The 14,601-nt window shown below is 62.3% G+C and overlaps 1 protein-coding gene across 7 annotated transcripts in view; it reads right to left on the bottom strand.

Annotated features, from left to right (window-relative positions):
- Positions 1–11,789, bottom strand: part of PACS2 (phosphofurin acidic cluster sorting protein 2) — a 54,473-nt gene extending 42,684 nt beyond the window's left edge. For 3 of the 7 annotated variants that reach the window (XM_058740500.1, XM_058740498.1, XM_058740503.1), the window contains exon 1: positions 11,529–11,786. In XM_058740500.1, the coding sequence (XP_058596483.1) occupies positions 11,529–11,647 (119 nt within the window). In that variant the 5' untranslated portion in view covers positions 11,648–11,786. Of the gene's footprint in view, positions 1–11,528 lie in introns of all 7 variants that reach the window. The other 4 variants (XM_058740504.1, XM_058740499.1, XM_058740497.1 and 1 more) reach the window with 4 other exon arrangements.
- Positions 11,790–14,601: the final 2,812 nt, after the last annotated feature.

Below are 14,601 nucleotides of genomic sequence, written 5' to 3'. Positions count from 1 at the left end.
CCCACTCTGGGCCCCCGTCTCACCACCCCCTGCTCTGCCACGTCTGAGAATCAGGCGATCGATCCAGGAGAAGCCACACCCCTCACCCCCTTCCTCCCAATGACTCCAAGCCCTCCCCCCCCAGCCGCCACCACCCCCCTCCTCTCCCAGACGGTGCCCACCCCTCCCATTGTCTCCTGGCCGCACCCCAGCAGGCTCGGCCCCAGCCAGAGACACTCCTGGATAGTCCCAACAAGGGGTCTGTGCTCACACATTTCCCAGTAGCAGCCTCCTTGGTCTCTGGCACCCAGGGAGGTTCTCGCCCTTCCAGACAGTGCGTGCTGGGCCCCTCTTCTCAGCCACACCCTGAGGGACCGCCTCAGATTTGCCGGGGCCCCCGTCACCCGAGGGGCAGGGTCACACCAAGGTCAGGCCAACGGTCAGGCGGACTGGCCTGCAGGCTCGGCCACTTCCCACCGCCCTCTGCGGGCACAGCAGTGACCGCTCAGGGCCCCCAGCTCCCCGCGCCAAGCCAGGATCGTGCCCACAGCCCACTGGGTGGCCGGGATGACAAAGCCAAGGTGCCATCACATGGGATCAGGTGCGCTGGCTCAGGGGGGCCCTGCCTCACAGCCCTTCCTCTCTGGAGGGGCTGCGAGACCCCGAAAGGGAAAGGGCAAGGTGGGGTGCCATGTGGAGCCGGCGTGAGGCGGGTGCAGGTGCCGGTGGGCGCTCGCCCCTCCTCTGCACCCGCCCAGAGTTCCAGCTGCAGATGTCCGCTGCCCGGCAGGCTGGGGACGGGCGCCACGGGCGCGCCTGTCGGCTCTGCAGACGAAGCAGCCTGCTGTGTGCTGTGGACCCGCTGGGCACCGGGAGCCTCGGGTCTGGGGACAGCGCTGGGCCCCACCACATCCCCCACCATTCCCGTTTCGAGCGGCCCTCTGGCTGCTTACACCACAGCAACGCCCCCTACCTCCTGCCCCGCCCAGAGGACACTGAGGACCCCAGCCCCGGAAACTCCTGGAGCTCCTGAAGGCCACCACACCCCCACAATAGTCCCAACAAGGGGTTGGGACTCTCCACAAGCATCAGCCAGCCCGGTGCCCAGGACGGTGCTGGAGGGCGGGGGGCCACAGGGAGGGGACAGCAGGCTGGGCCTGGTTCCAGGGGCTTCTCATCCAGGCAGGAAAGGCAACAGCTGCTGGGGAGCAAATCTCAAATGACGCCCAGAATGCCAAGCTGGGCGTCTGTAGCGGGCGGGAGGGAGCAGGGGCTTGGGACAGGGCCGCGTGGGGGCCCAGCGCCTCTACACTACAGCGCACGGCCAGTGAGGACGAGGACCCCCGCCCTGACTTCACCGTGCCCACGGCTCGGGGCACGGCTCGTGCCCACCTGAGCACCACGGCTCAGGGCTCGGTCAGCCGGGGGATGGGCCTGAAGGTCACCGCCGAGTCCCCTGCTGTGGGACTCTGGGTCGAGGAGCTGGCCTGCCTTTCTCGTTGGGCCGCAGGCCGCGCTCTTGGGAGAAGGGACCTCATCCTCCCCTCCTCTTGAGGGAACCAGAAAACCCCCAAGGAGCAAATTCACCAGGAGCTCTCTCCTAAACCAATCCAATCAGACACGTTTTCTGTTTGTTCCCAACATGAAGATCACTGCCCAGCGAGCTCCCTGTGAGCAGACAGGCGCTGGGGCGCGACCACGAAGGTCCTCGGGGTGGTATTTTCTCACCCACCGGGCCGGCCTCCTCCGCCTGAAGACCCCGCCCGGGGCTCCTATTTCAGGGACGGCACGTGCGGACACCCCAGCTTTCAAGTGACCGTGAGGCCAGGCCACCAGTTTCCTGCGTCCCCCCCGGCGGCGGCTGGTGACGCAGCTGTCCCCTCCCTGGTGGGCCTCCGCCGTGGTGGCACAGAATGGAATGTCCTCCTGTCCACGGGAGCAGCCTGCCCCGGGCAGGGTGGTCACCACCTATTCTTGAGGAAGTGATTCTCCAAGAGGCAAAGCAGGAAAGAGGAACGCAGCTGTGGTCGACTCTGCTGGTTCAGACGAAGGCAGAGGCAGGGCCTCACCGCTGGGCAGAGGGCTCGGCGTCCACACCGGCTTCTCCCGGAGAACCCTCACCACGGCCCTCACGCCTGGCCTGCCGCTGCACGCGGCTTTTATCTGCCGAGATCGATGCCACCAGCGATCCCCAGGGGGCTCAGCTGTCGACAGTTCTGCTCCAGACCCAGACCACGAATAAACACACAACCGGAACCTTCCATGACCTGCCAGGTGGCTTTCCAGAACCCATGGATGGGTCCGGCCCATGCCTCGCGGCACATGCGGGCAAGTCGGAGGCGAAGGTGGCAGACGCCCCGCCCAGACCTCAAGGCCTCAGCCTCCTGCCTCCTCACCGGGGCCCCCAGGAGGGCCCCTCCCTCAGCTGCAGTGCTCACAATGCTGAACTCAGACCAGGAAGGCAGCCTCCACCGTCACAGCGCAGCCTGGTGGGGAGCCAGGACCCGGTGCCCCTTGTGTGCAAACAGCCCGTCACCCCCCGCGACGCCCCTTCTGTCCCAGGAAGCCCCGTCGTCTTCCCTTCCTCCCAAGGGCTCGCCCTGACCAGGCCCCGTCCGCCCTCCCAGCCACCCGCTCAGCCCCCCATCCTCACTCCTCTCTCAGGGGCCCCACACCCACAAATGAGTTCATCGTCCTGCCCCCCGGACGCTCCATCGGACAAGTGCTATGTTTGTAAACACAGTCCCCGCTCGCGCATTTCCTGGCAGAACCAGCCAGAGAAGAGGGTGTGCCGACCTGTCCCTACTAACCTCCAGTTACGCTACGGCCGGCTGAAGCCTCAGCTAGGATCCAGCCAGAGCCTGCACGCTCCTGAAGGGCCCTCTGCGATGGCCTAGGACCCCCGGGGACCCCAGAGGACAGTCAGCTGGCCGCAGGCGAGGTCACCAGAGCCGGCCCTCGGCAGGACACCTGCCTGAGGCACTTCTGGGGGCCCTGGAGACCCACAACGTCCCCTCCCGGGTGGGCAGGGATGAGTGTGTGAGCACGGAGGCACCGCCCAGCTGAGGGCAGAAGTGCGAGGCCGGGGCACCTGCAGAGCCGTGCTCCACGTGCCGCCCCTGCCACCCGGGAGGGCACGCCGTGCCACAGACGCTCACTCGAAACCAGGGAGGTCCCAACCTTCCAGGACACAATCGGGAGGTACGGTCACGGGTGCGAGATCTGCCACAGTCACGCGGCAACACGAGACTCAAATTACATGACGGATCCTAGCAAATACGTTAGAAGAAATAAAAACTATCTGGAGAAAAAACTCAGGGAAAGAGGCAGGCGCCCCAGCTGTCCACAGTTCGAGGCTCTGACTCACAGAGGTCACCCCAGAGGTCACCTGAGGGCCTGCCTGGGGGCGCCAGCACCGTCCCAGTGGGGACGACATGTGCCCTACGAATTGAGCCGAGCAACCGGGGACAGGAAGGAGGTGGTTGCCACACGAGGATGGAGACTGTGCAGCCCACACAGGGCAGAGCCGGGCTGGCACTTCGGTGAAGGGTACGACCACGTCTGAGCAGAGGGGGTGCCTCTGAGGGCCTGCCCGGTGGTGGAGGAGGGACGAGGGCCTGTGGGGGGGCGGGGGTGGGGGCAGAGACGGGGGCTAAACCCCCTGCCAGCAGGACTCCACCCACAGAGAGGGCAGAGGGTGACACTGTGGACAGACACTGTGCCGTTCACCTCAGACCCCACGATGTGCGTGCAGGGGCGGGGGGGCGGGGGTGCATGCTGGAACGGTGGTGTTGCCACGTGGAAAGCAGACACGGAGCCAGCTGACAGCTGGCCGTGAGACACTCGAGGCACCTCCCTTGCTGCCAGGAGCACAAGCCAGCTGGGAGGAGAGGCTGGGCCAGTTCCTCCCGAGCCCCTCCCAGCCCACCGGCCGATGGGCAGCAGAGCCCCACGTGTGCCCACCGCCTGTCCCGGCCCCCGGCCCTCGCCTCCCACCATCGGGACAACAGCGCCCACAGGCTCTCGGCACCATGGCTGGGTGCTACCTGTGCCTGGCCAGGGGGCAGGTGCGCCAGTCCCTGGTGCCCCCGCCGCCACAGGGGACCCACCCTGGCTAGAGCAGCAAGAGACCCGGGGCCACGGCCTTGACTCCATGGGGCGCCCACCGCCAGGCAAGCAGCAGCTGGGCTTTGTACGCGTGCCTCCCTGCCTGTCAGGTGCACAACTGCCCTTCCCCCAGAGGGAGACGGGGCCGGAGACACCGACAAACAGAGCGCTTCCACCAGACGGAAGTCCAGACGGTGCGGCTCGGGTACAGTCCCCCTGGACCGAGGCACCTCGAGGGCAGACAGGAGCCGGGCCTCTAAGTACACGCCCACACCATCTCCCAGGCTGACTTTCCACTGCAAGGCTGCCTAGCAATCGCGGGAGCCGATGAGGCGCAGGTGCGGTCCGGCAGTTCCACGCACTTGCCGCGCCCCGCACCGAGTCCAAACGCTGCCCGGCACCGCCAGCGGGGACGCACGGATGTGCCAGTGCCCAGAGCACAGCAGCCTGGGGCCGGCCACGATGCTGGACGACACTGGGCTGTGCCCGCGGGGAGGGCACGCTCAACCCGTGGGCTCTGGGCGCACACGGTCTGCCCACCCTGCCTGCATCCCAGCACCCGTCTCTGTGATGGGTCACTCTGGCCGGGCCGCATGCTGCCTGGGCTCCCGACGGACCCTCGTGATCTGACCCATCACAGGGTCAAAAAAACACGTCATTTTTCCCGATTGAACAGCCACTCTCTGGAGCGGTCCCCCTACCCCACGGACACCCGCCCTCACCCAGCCGTCCCACGCGGGACGGCCAGCACGTGGGGCAGGAGCGCGGAGAGCTGCTTCTGGAGCCCAGCCGAGGGATCCCCACCCAAGCATCACATGAGACCACCCTGCCCCCCCCCACCCCCCAGCAAAGCAGCTGTGAGCTCCCTTAAGGCAGCTGCTTCCTGCCACACAAAGGCCAATTCTGCACAGGAAGCAGGCCACGGCCCAGGTGCACACTCACGGGTGGGCTGCAGCGAGAGGCACTGGATGCCCAAGCGCCCCCCACAGATGCCAGCCCACGGGCCACAGAGGGCCAGCCTTCTCGGTCTCCCCTCCGAGCCGACTTCATCCTTCGGACGCGGCAAGCACCGCGGCACCCCCTCCACCCGCAAACACATCCACCCCGCCCCAGCTGCCAGCCAAGTCCACGGCGCCCAGCCTGTGCCTCTCCCCCAGCACACACCCGCACCCTCGAAACAAAACCCACACTCGTGAGCAGAGCACCCCCGTTCAGCTCCGGGAGCTCCCCAAGCAGGCGCACCATGTCCACACCGAGCCCTGGGTGGCAGACGGCACAGTGCCCACCGGCTGCCCCGTGGGACGCGGGCAGAGGTAGACGGAAGAGCTGAGAACCAGCCACCGTCACGGGGACACGCAAAACCTGCCGGCAGTGGTCTCTGTGACCACCCGCCGGGATGGTCGCATCCGGACGGGGCTCCAGAGGCCAGCGGGGACGGCGCTGAAGAGAGGGCGGCTGGCACTTCCCAGAACTGGTCAAAACCACCGACCCACGAAGTTGGAGAACCCCCACCATGACCAGGCAGTATCAGAAGAAAGCCACACCTGGAGGCGACAGAGAGGCGATCGCGGAGGACAGACCTTCAAATGAGTCTCACCTGACCAACAGCCGACTTCTCAACAGCAAAACTGAGCACAAAGTCAGGAAGATACGCCCTCCACGTGCAGAGGGGAGATGCCACCTGCACGTCCACACCCACAGGACACCCTCCAGAAAAAAGGACAAACGTTCCCGATACACAGAAAAGCAGTTATCAACACCACCTCGCTAAAGAAAATCCTGAAGATGCCTTCTCAGACATAAAGAGGAGGAAAACTATTCCAGGTTCTGAAATAAAGGAAAGGAAGTGGTGAGTTTTGCGGTTAATCGAGTGCTAACAGAAGAGCGGAGTGAACAACCCCTCCCGGGCTCACGAGCACGGTGACGTACACCAAACAGGAGCGTGTCAGCATGAAAGGGTTGGGTCAGAATGACAGGTTGTAAGGTCCGTCCTTGCGTCTGCCAGGAACAGAATAAAGGTAAATTACCTTGAAAATACAGCCAGTATGCAAACTGCAACGTACACAGTAATCACTAAGACACAGAAACAGTGGTAAATTTCAAACTAATATATGATGGAGAAATAGAATGAGAAAAAGCCCGTTCAAAATAAGGTAAGACCAAAGAGAAAAACAAACACAGAAAATAGAAAACTGATGAGCACAGAACGTAAACAGGTAGACGCGAACCGAAACGTCAGTAATTTAGGCAAAAGACCTAAATTATTCTAGTTAAAAAATAAAGATTCTCAGAGTGAACAAAAACTAGATCCATGCCGAATAACCAAAGATACATCTCACGTGAAAGGACACACGAAAGTCTAAAGAAAAAAGGTGGAAAAAGAAGTAACACATAGTGCTTTCCAGAAGCTCAGAGAGCTTTCCTGTCACCAAAGTCCACGTTCAGACAGCCATATGTGCTCAAAGTTCAAAACCCCTGGAAGGTATCATAATCCAAACACGTATGTACCTAAGAGCTTAGTCTCAAAATGACACAAGTCCAAGAGAAACAGATCAATCCACCATCAGAAGATTTTAACACACTTCTCCGGCAGACAAAAAGGGGAAGAGATCTGAAGACGGCAGTGAACCAAGCCTGAAGGGCGCGGACAGACATCAAACGCCATCAACTGCCAGAAACGCATTCCTTTTCGGTACAAACAGAACACGTATGAAAACTGACCTCAAACTGAGCCATAAGGCAAGTCACAAAAAATATTATGGACCTGGTGTCATGCTGACCACTCTGTCTGACCACAACATAATTAGGTTAGAAAAGAACAGTCGGAAGAAGAGAGATGAACTGCATCATGGAAAACTAGGAAACAAACCCATATGTTTGCGTACCGAGAAACTTGGAAACTTGCAATTCCGACAGGTTACGGAGAGAATAGTGGAGACTACGAAGAATATTTTAAGTGGAACGACTCTGTGAGGCACAGCTGATTTCCAAAGTACAGACGCTTATGTGAAAGGAAACGAGGAGGAAAATGAGGAGCCACACATTTATCAGAAGAAACTACAACAAGAACAGCAATGTAAGCCTGAGAATCATAAATGGCAGAAAACAAAGAACCAGTATTCATTTCATCCACTGCTGAGCCCTCGGTGAGACAGAGACAAGCGTTCTTGTCCACCTGCACAGACAGCCAGTGTGATGAACTGAGGGGACAGCACTACAGACCCTGCGGGCGTTAGAAAATAAAAATAAGAGAATATTGTGAACGACTATATGCCAATAAACTCAAACATCTGGACAAAATGGACACGTTCTCAGGAAAACATATTTTAAAACGCCAACTCAAAGGGGGGAAAGTGTCCTACAGCTATGGAAGCCACTGAATCTGGGCAGTGCCTATAAAGCAATCCCACGCTGAGGGTCCTTTCTGGCTGGCTTCCCACAAACATTCCGCGATGAAGCAGCCCCAGTCTTGCATACAGGACACCACAAAGCAGCAAAAGGAGACACACTCTGAAGCGTGTTCTACAAAGTGTCTTGGCATCAGAATCTGGTGAGACTGCAGACCACACACGCACACACACAGATCCTAAACAAAATCTTCATCGTCTAAACCCTCCAATGAACGAGAAGGGTGACACTGCACGACCAGGCTGGAATTTTTCCAAGAACAGAAGGTTAGTTTAATACTAGAAAATCCATTTACGTAACGTAATGTACCACAACAGCAAGTCAAGGAGAATCAGATGATGCTCTTAATTTAAAAAAAAACCTGTTTGGTTATATTCAACATCCAGGCACAATAATCCCAGAAAAGACCCTCAGGAGAAGCCATCACCCAGCTGTCGGAATGGCTAGAAGTCACAAGACGATGGAACACAAGACGGAACACAGGACGCGGCTAGTGGCAGCAGCAGACAGTGCCACCACTTCAGAAAACTGGCACACGCCACCCCCCCCCCCCCCGTGGCCAGTTGTCACCAAGGACAAGTGACAGCCCTGCCCCAAATGGCCATGGCAGCTGTGAACCCAAGAGCCTCACCCTGGAAACAACCCACACGCCTGCCGACAGGACAGGTAGAAACAAGGCGCGGTTTCTTCCCACCGCGGGATACCGTGCACACCCAGAGGAGGGACCGTGGACACGGACTCGGCGTGCGTGAGCCCAAGAGCCACCTGCTGCCTGATCCCGCCGCAGGGAGGCCCCAGAACAACGGAACTAGCCTGCAGGTGCGAGCGGCCGCTCCCGTCTTGCTGGGGTGTGGCCGACGGGCACACAGCCACCAGACGTCCCCTGCCAGCTGGACAACCTCCTCCCTCCACCATGTGAACCAAACTGCAATTCGGTCCCTGAAATGGGCCAAGGATGTGAACAAGGGGTTCACAGAGGTAAAGATCGGAGTGAACAGTAAGCAGGGGAAAGGATGACCAGCCCCCCAAAATTTAAAAACTAATCGATAACCTGAACAGGAAAGAAAAAATAAATGGGGCACGCAAGGGTATAAAGTGACCCAGAATCTGCTGGGGCCCAGGGGTAGGGGAGGGGCCACCTGCGGAACCCCGGCCATGGCGCAGACAGGAGGCGACAGGGAAGGGCGCCACGCCACTGCTGATGGCCACCAGGGAAGAGTGCACCTGTGACGGCCTCCTCGGGGAAAGCCACCAACTCAGGGCTCCCTGGAGTTCCAGCTTCACACCTTGCACAGGCCCCGGGGAGAGCAGGGAGCTTCCGCCACGACCAGGAAGGGAAGGGCGAGAGACAGGAGCCAGGAAAGGCAAAGGTGCACACCTCGCAGACCGCCAAGGAACACGCATCATTGGGAGAAGACGGCCCTAACGCTTGTGGCTGGGGAAGGATGACCTTCCCCTCAAGAAACTGCCCCGGCTCAAGAGGGGACAAAATAAAAATAAGAAGGAGAAAGAAAAATTGGCAAAAGAAGTGGCCTGCAATTTTGCGGACGAGGAAGTGCAAACGGCATCAGTAATCAGAGAAATTCGAATTAAAACCACGAGACCGTTTCACACCCACCAGACTGGCAAAAATTAAAAGTCAGGCAAAGTGTTGGCAAGAATGTGGAGCACTGGGGACTCTCCTCCCCGCCGCTGGGGGCTGGAGTTGGCACAGCCACTGCGGGAAGCCTCCTGGTAGTAACACCGCGCACACACCCCCAAACCCTACTACGGGCACGTGCTTGCGGCAGGCCTGGCCGCCCCCTGGACACACACGTGCACAGGACGGGGACTCGACGCCGACGGCAGCACATCCGACATTGCTGAAAAGCTGGAAACAGGTGAAAGGTCCCCTGAAGAGCAGAGACCCATGTTGTCATCTTGCAGGGACAGCCACGGGTACGCTGTCACTCAGGAACTTAAAGACTGGGTGAAAGCAAGACACGCAAACGAACAGAGAAAGTATGACCCCTTTAGGTACAAAAAACAGTCCTGCGAAGAAGGTATGGGCAGGGGACGGGAACCGCCTCTCAGGGAGGGGCCACACTCACCAGGACGGGTGGGGGGCGTGTGCTATAACCCATGTTCCCTATGTTCAACCCATAAACTCTGCCTGCCTCTCCTGATGGCTGTCGTGCTCACCCCAAAGAACACCACCCGCCATCACCCCTCCCCTTCGGCCCAGGCTGCACACCCCACCCCCGTCCCCTGACGCTCACAGAGCGGGCTTCCCAGACCATCTCCACAAGGTGTTGCAAGGACCCTAAATCCAGCTCCTACCCTCCTGGCCTCTCCTGCAACCTCCCCCCACCACCCTCCAGTTAAACTTCAGCGGTCTTTTGGGGAACCCCAGGAAGCAGCTGGAGAGGTGCAGCAAACAGAGGCCACGCTCTGCACTCTGTCGGGGGGCACGTGGTGTAGCAAGGGGGCACTGACGGAAGGCAGCCAGCATGAGAGATCTAAGGGCTGGTGGCGGTGGTGACAGTGCCGAGGGACAGACACACCGGGGGAAGAGCTGCCCATATTGACCCCTGGCTGTGGGACTCGACCCTACGGCAAATGCCAGGATGGGAAAGGGCGAGGAGATGCTCCTCAGCTTGGCTGCGAGGCTCAGAGACCTCCCAGAAGGAGAGGTGAGCAGGTGGGTCTGGAGTCACTGGCCCCCCAACCCCGGCTAACACCGACCCTCAGGTCTCACAGGGTCACCACGTCCTCCAGGAGGCCCCATGCAGATCTGGCAGGTATACAGAGGGCCCGTCCTTTCCACTTGGCACAGCCAGTGCCCTGAGCTCCCAGCTCTGCACCCCCAGGGAGCACACCCCACAGACTGGCATCCCCAACACCTCGCTCTGTGACACCTATAGAACGAGCTGTGTCCCCTTCAGCAATACACCACCCACTCCCCATGTCTGGATGGCAATCCTGAGGTCCTCACCACGAGGTCTCCCTAGGGAGTGCAGCCCTCCAGGCCTGACCCTAGTGCGAGTCTGCCTCTTCCCTCCGGCCTGAGAACTTCATCTTCAGGGACCACTGAGTCTGGAAGAAACCGAGAGAGCGCCAAGCTGGCAAGGAAAACAGGGAGGCTGCCAGTCTGCGTGGAGGTGACCTCGCTACAGCACTGGCCTGTGGGTAGACCTGGTCTAGCTGTTCCCACTGGGGTCCAGCCACTTCCCCACCGAGGCGGGGGGTGCAGTCCTTTGCCATGGCAAAACTAACAGCCTGGTGCAAAGCGCCCTGCTCATGGACACGAAGGTGTCTCTAAACTAGGAAACACGGCGCACACAGGTAAAGGGCCAGCAGGACTGAGCAGGCAGCACCAGGCCCCCAAGACCACCAATAAAAAGCTGTGCGCTGGATGAAAGAGAAAAATCACGGTCCCAACTTCAGGTGTCCTCTGGACACTGTGCGCCCTGCGGGTCACTCCCAGGACACTCGGACTTGACAGTGTTGCTGCGCGCAAAAGGAAATCTGACAGCAGTGGAGAGAGGAGGCGCCCTGAGTCAACTCCAGCACCAGCACCGCATCAGTGGACAGGTGCAATGATGCCGCCTGGGAGCGAAACCAGGTGAGCCTCAGAAGACCGCGGGACCTGAGACACCCGCGCCACTCCCTCCCGGCGGTGCCAGGACCTCAGAGGCCCTCCACGCGTCAGAGATCGCTCCCATTGAATGCGCATGCCGGAGTGGAGCGCGCAAACGCGAGGCCCGGGGTGGGGGGCCCCGGGTGGACGGGGGGTTCGGGTGGAGACCCCGGGCACGAGGACCCGGGGGACGGCCCCGAGCACGAGGTCCCGGGTGGAGTCCCGGATGGACAGTCTCGGGTGGGGACGGCCCAGGGAGCAGGTCCCGAGTGGACGGTGCGAGGCGGACGGTCCCGGGTGGGGACGGCGCGGTGCGCAGGGCCCGGATGGACAGCCCCGGGCAGGCGGTCCCGGGAACAGGTCCCGGGTGTCCGGCAGGTGCGCGCGGGAACAAAGCGGCCGGGCGGCGGCGTACCTGGGCACGCAGCTGGGGCTGGAGCCGTCCACCTCCCAGGTGGCGAACAGGTTCATGGGCACGGGCGTGTTGAGCGCGGCGGGCGCGCCGGCCAGGCCCAAGCGGCCCCGCTCGGCCATGGCGCCGGCCCCGCCGCTCCCTCGGCGGCCTGGGCTGCGGCCGGGCCGCGGACGCGCGGCGGGCGGGCGGGCGGGCGGGCCGGGCGCGCGGAGGGCGGCGGCGCGGTCACATGGCTGCCGGCGGCGGGGACGGCCGGGCGGGCGGCGGACGGGCCCGCGGGCGGCAACCAGGCTGCGGCCGCCCCGCCCCGCGCCGCGCGCCCCGCCCCGCCCCGCGCCGCGCGTCCCCGCCGCGCGCCCCGCCCCCGCCCCGCCGCCGCCGCCGATTGGCTGAGCGGGCGCGCGCTCACCGCCTCGAGCCCAATCGAGGCCCGCGGAGCGCTGGCCGGAAGTGCGGGGACGCTCGCGCTCCCTGCCGCCGACTCGAGAGGCGTCCCCCGGCCCGCGACCCTCGGGAGCGCGCGCCCGCGCCTGCGCACAGGCCCCGCCCCGCCTGCCCCACCCCGCCCCGCCCCCAGGGAGCCTCCGGGTGGAACCCCACCCCCCACTCCGCACTCCGCACCCCGCACCCCGCACCGCCGTCGCCTCCACACACACACCCCGCCGGTCCGCCCGCCACACGCGCTCCCGCGTCCCCGGCCGCCAGCACCCGCCCAGTACCGCAGTCCCGCGCACTCGCGTGTCCGCGGCGCCCCCCAGGGGCACTCGCTGTCGCCCCGCGTGCCCCGTGTCCCCACGCACCCACTGGGGGCCCTTCCCGCACTTCCCGTGTCCCCTGCGCAGTGGGCCCCGGGCTCCTCCCGCCCCCCGCGAACTCTCCGTGGTCCCCCCACCTGGCGGGCTCGGGGCGGGCTCCGGGTGGGCCGCTCGGACCGGGGCCGCCGGTCGCCCTGCCCTAGCCCGCCGGGGGCCCTGCCTGCAGGGGCGCTGGGGGGGCGCCGCGCCTGGCCCGCTGTGTGGAGCTGATGTCCCCAGGCCCCTCCGCAGTGTGCTCTTTGTGCCCGGAACCCCCTGTTACCCCCCGGTGCCCCTCTGCGTTCCTTAGGCGAGACAATGGAGAACAATTGGGGGCAGGGGGCGGCTCTTGGCCCTGGGGCTCACAGTGGACTTGGGGACCCAGGCCGGTAGGGGACCATGCCCAGGGCTACCCACTCGGCCCACGGGACAGGCAGGGTGGGGAAAGGCCCTGGGAAAGGACGTCCAGATTCCAGGGCCCAAGGAGGAGTCTCCACCCCGTCCCTTTGGCGGTGGTCCGGGTCAGTGGCCAGATGCCGCCCTGGGATATAGGAAAAGCTCCTCTGGCATCTGTTCTGTTCCCCCAGTATCTACGGTATTACGGTGGCTTTTCCTTCCGTTCCTGCCTGTTTTGTTGTCTACAAAGAGTTTTATTGAAACAAGGCCAGGCCAAGCAAACCCTCTTTCTTTCCTGGCCCTTGGGGTTCACCATCTCGGTGCCCGTGCCTCCTGCAGAGGACCCCAGGCCACTCCCCCTCCGTGCGAGCCCCGCCTCCCGCTGGAGCGCCCTCTGTAGAGCTGCAAACAGCTGGGACTGCTTAAAGCCAGGCCACACTCGGGAGAGAACAAGAGAATCTGTGTTTCCCCGCTCCTGCCCCTTCGGGGTGGTGCAGTCCGAAGCCACGAGGGTCTGTGTGTCCTCAGCCAGCTGGTGGGGTATTGTCTTAGAGGGACCGCTCCCGCCAGGCACAGTGCCCGCCGTGGGCCTCCTACCTGTGAGGTAGAGGATGGGGACAGGACTGTTCAGAGAGGACACAGCAGCCTCGCGTGAGGACAGGCCCTTTGGTGGCAGGAGACTGACAGCCATCGACCTCGGCATGTCGCGTGCGGTGCTGCGGGGCAGCGTGCGGTTTGGTTGCAGTCGGCAGGGTGGGCCAGCGTCTCACCCGGGCAAGGACTGGGGTGGGGCATGTGAGGAAATGCGGGACAAGTAGGCAGCGCACATGGGGCCTGGACACCGGCTGTCCCCTCTAGCAGAGCTGTAAACCTCCCGTGCGCCAGCCACCACGGTGAGCCCTTCACGGACATGGCGGTCCTGTCCGCATCCCTGCTTTACCGCTGAGGAAACTGAGGCTGAGAGGAGGTGCCCAGGTGTGTGTGCCCGCTGCCTGGCCCAGAGCCACCCCAACTGGACCCCCACGGCGGAAGTTCTTAAATACCTCTTCAGGTCGGGGAGGCAGAGGCGCAAGATGCCGAGCACCACACCTGTGATGCTGCCTGTCCTGGTTTTTTTTCGAGCTGGGACCATACGGACACCAGAGTGTTAGTGGTAATGAGGTTGTGGCCTTTTGTATTTTCCAAACTTCCCACCATCGACAGGTAACACTTTGGTGATGGGGGTACCTTTCTGGCCGGGACCTCTCACTTGCATTGTCATTCCCTGTATTTGAAAACGAGTCTTTGTTCATGATCCACTTGTGGATTGTCCCAGGATGAGTGCCTGGGAGGCGGGGCCGTGCCCCTCCAGGGAAGCTGGGCGTGGCGGTGCACGCCCCCAAATGCTTGACACCCCCAAATGCTTGCAGCACGTCTGCTTTCTGGTGGCTGTTTCTTTAAGGCAGGAACTTAGCTGAAGAGGAACTCCTCTGGACAGCTGGGGGGCTGGGTGTGGCGGGGCAGGGACCCCTGAGGAGGGGTTGTTCAGACCCTGGAGCGGAGAAGGACTCGGTGAAGACCTGTACTGAGGACCTGATGGGCACCCTAGCCTGCCACCTTTCTTCAGATGAATTAAAGCCTCGGGTTTCCAACCCGTGCGATGGAAGCCGGCCGTGCTGCACATGCTAGGAGGTCCAGCTCAAAGCCCCTTTTACGGGGTCTGCACCCATCGTCACCAAGAGCCCCTCTGCCTGCAGGTCGGGGCTCCGGCCCTTCTAGTTGGGCAGTCTGGACCTCTGGCACTTCGGGACCTCATTCATCTGTTCAGCCTGGCTTTAGATGGACACCCGTGTCCAGGCGGGGGACACGACGAGGCATCAGGCAGGTGTGGCCCCACTGGCGAG

Source organism: Neofelis nebulosa, chromosome 7 (genome assembly GCF_028018385.1).
Source record: "Neofelis nebulosa isolate mNeoNeb1 chromosome 7, mNeoNeb1.pri, whole genome shotgun sequence".
Classification (NCBI taxonomy): Eukaryota; Metazoa; Chordata; class Mammalia; order Carnivora; family Felidae; genus Neofelis; species Neofelis nebulosa.
This window is presented reverse-complemented; position numbering and strand designations above follow the sequence as displayed.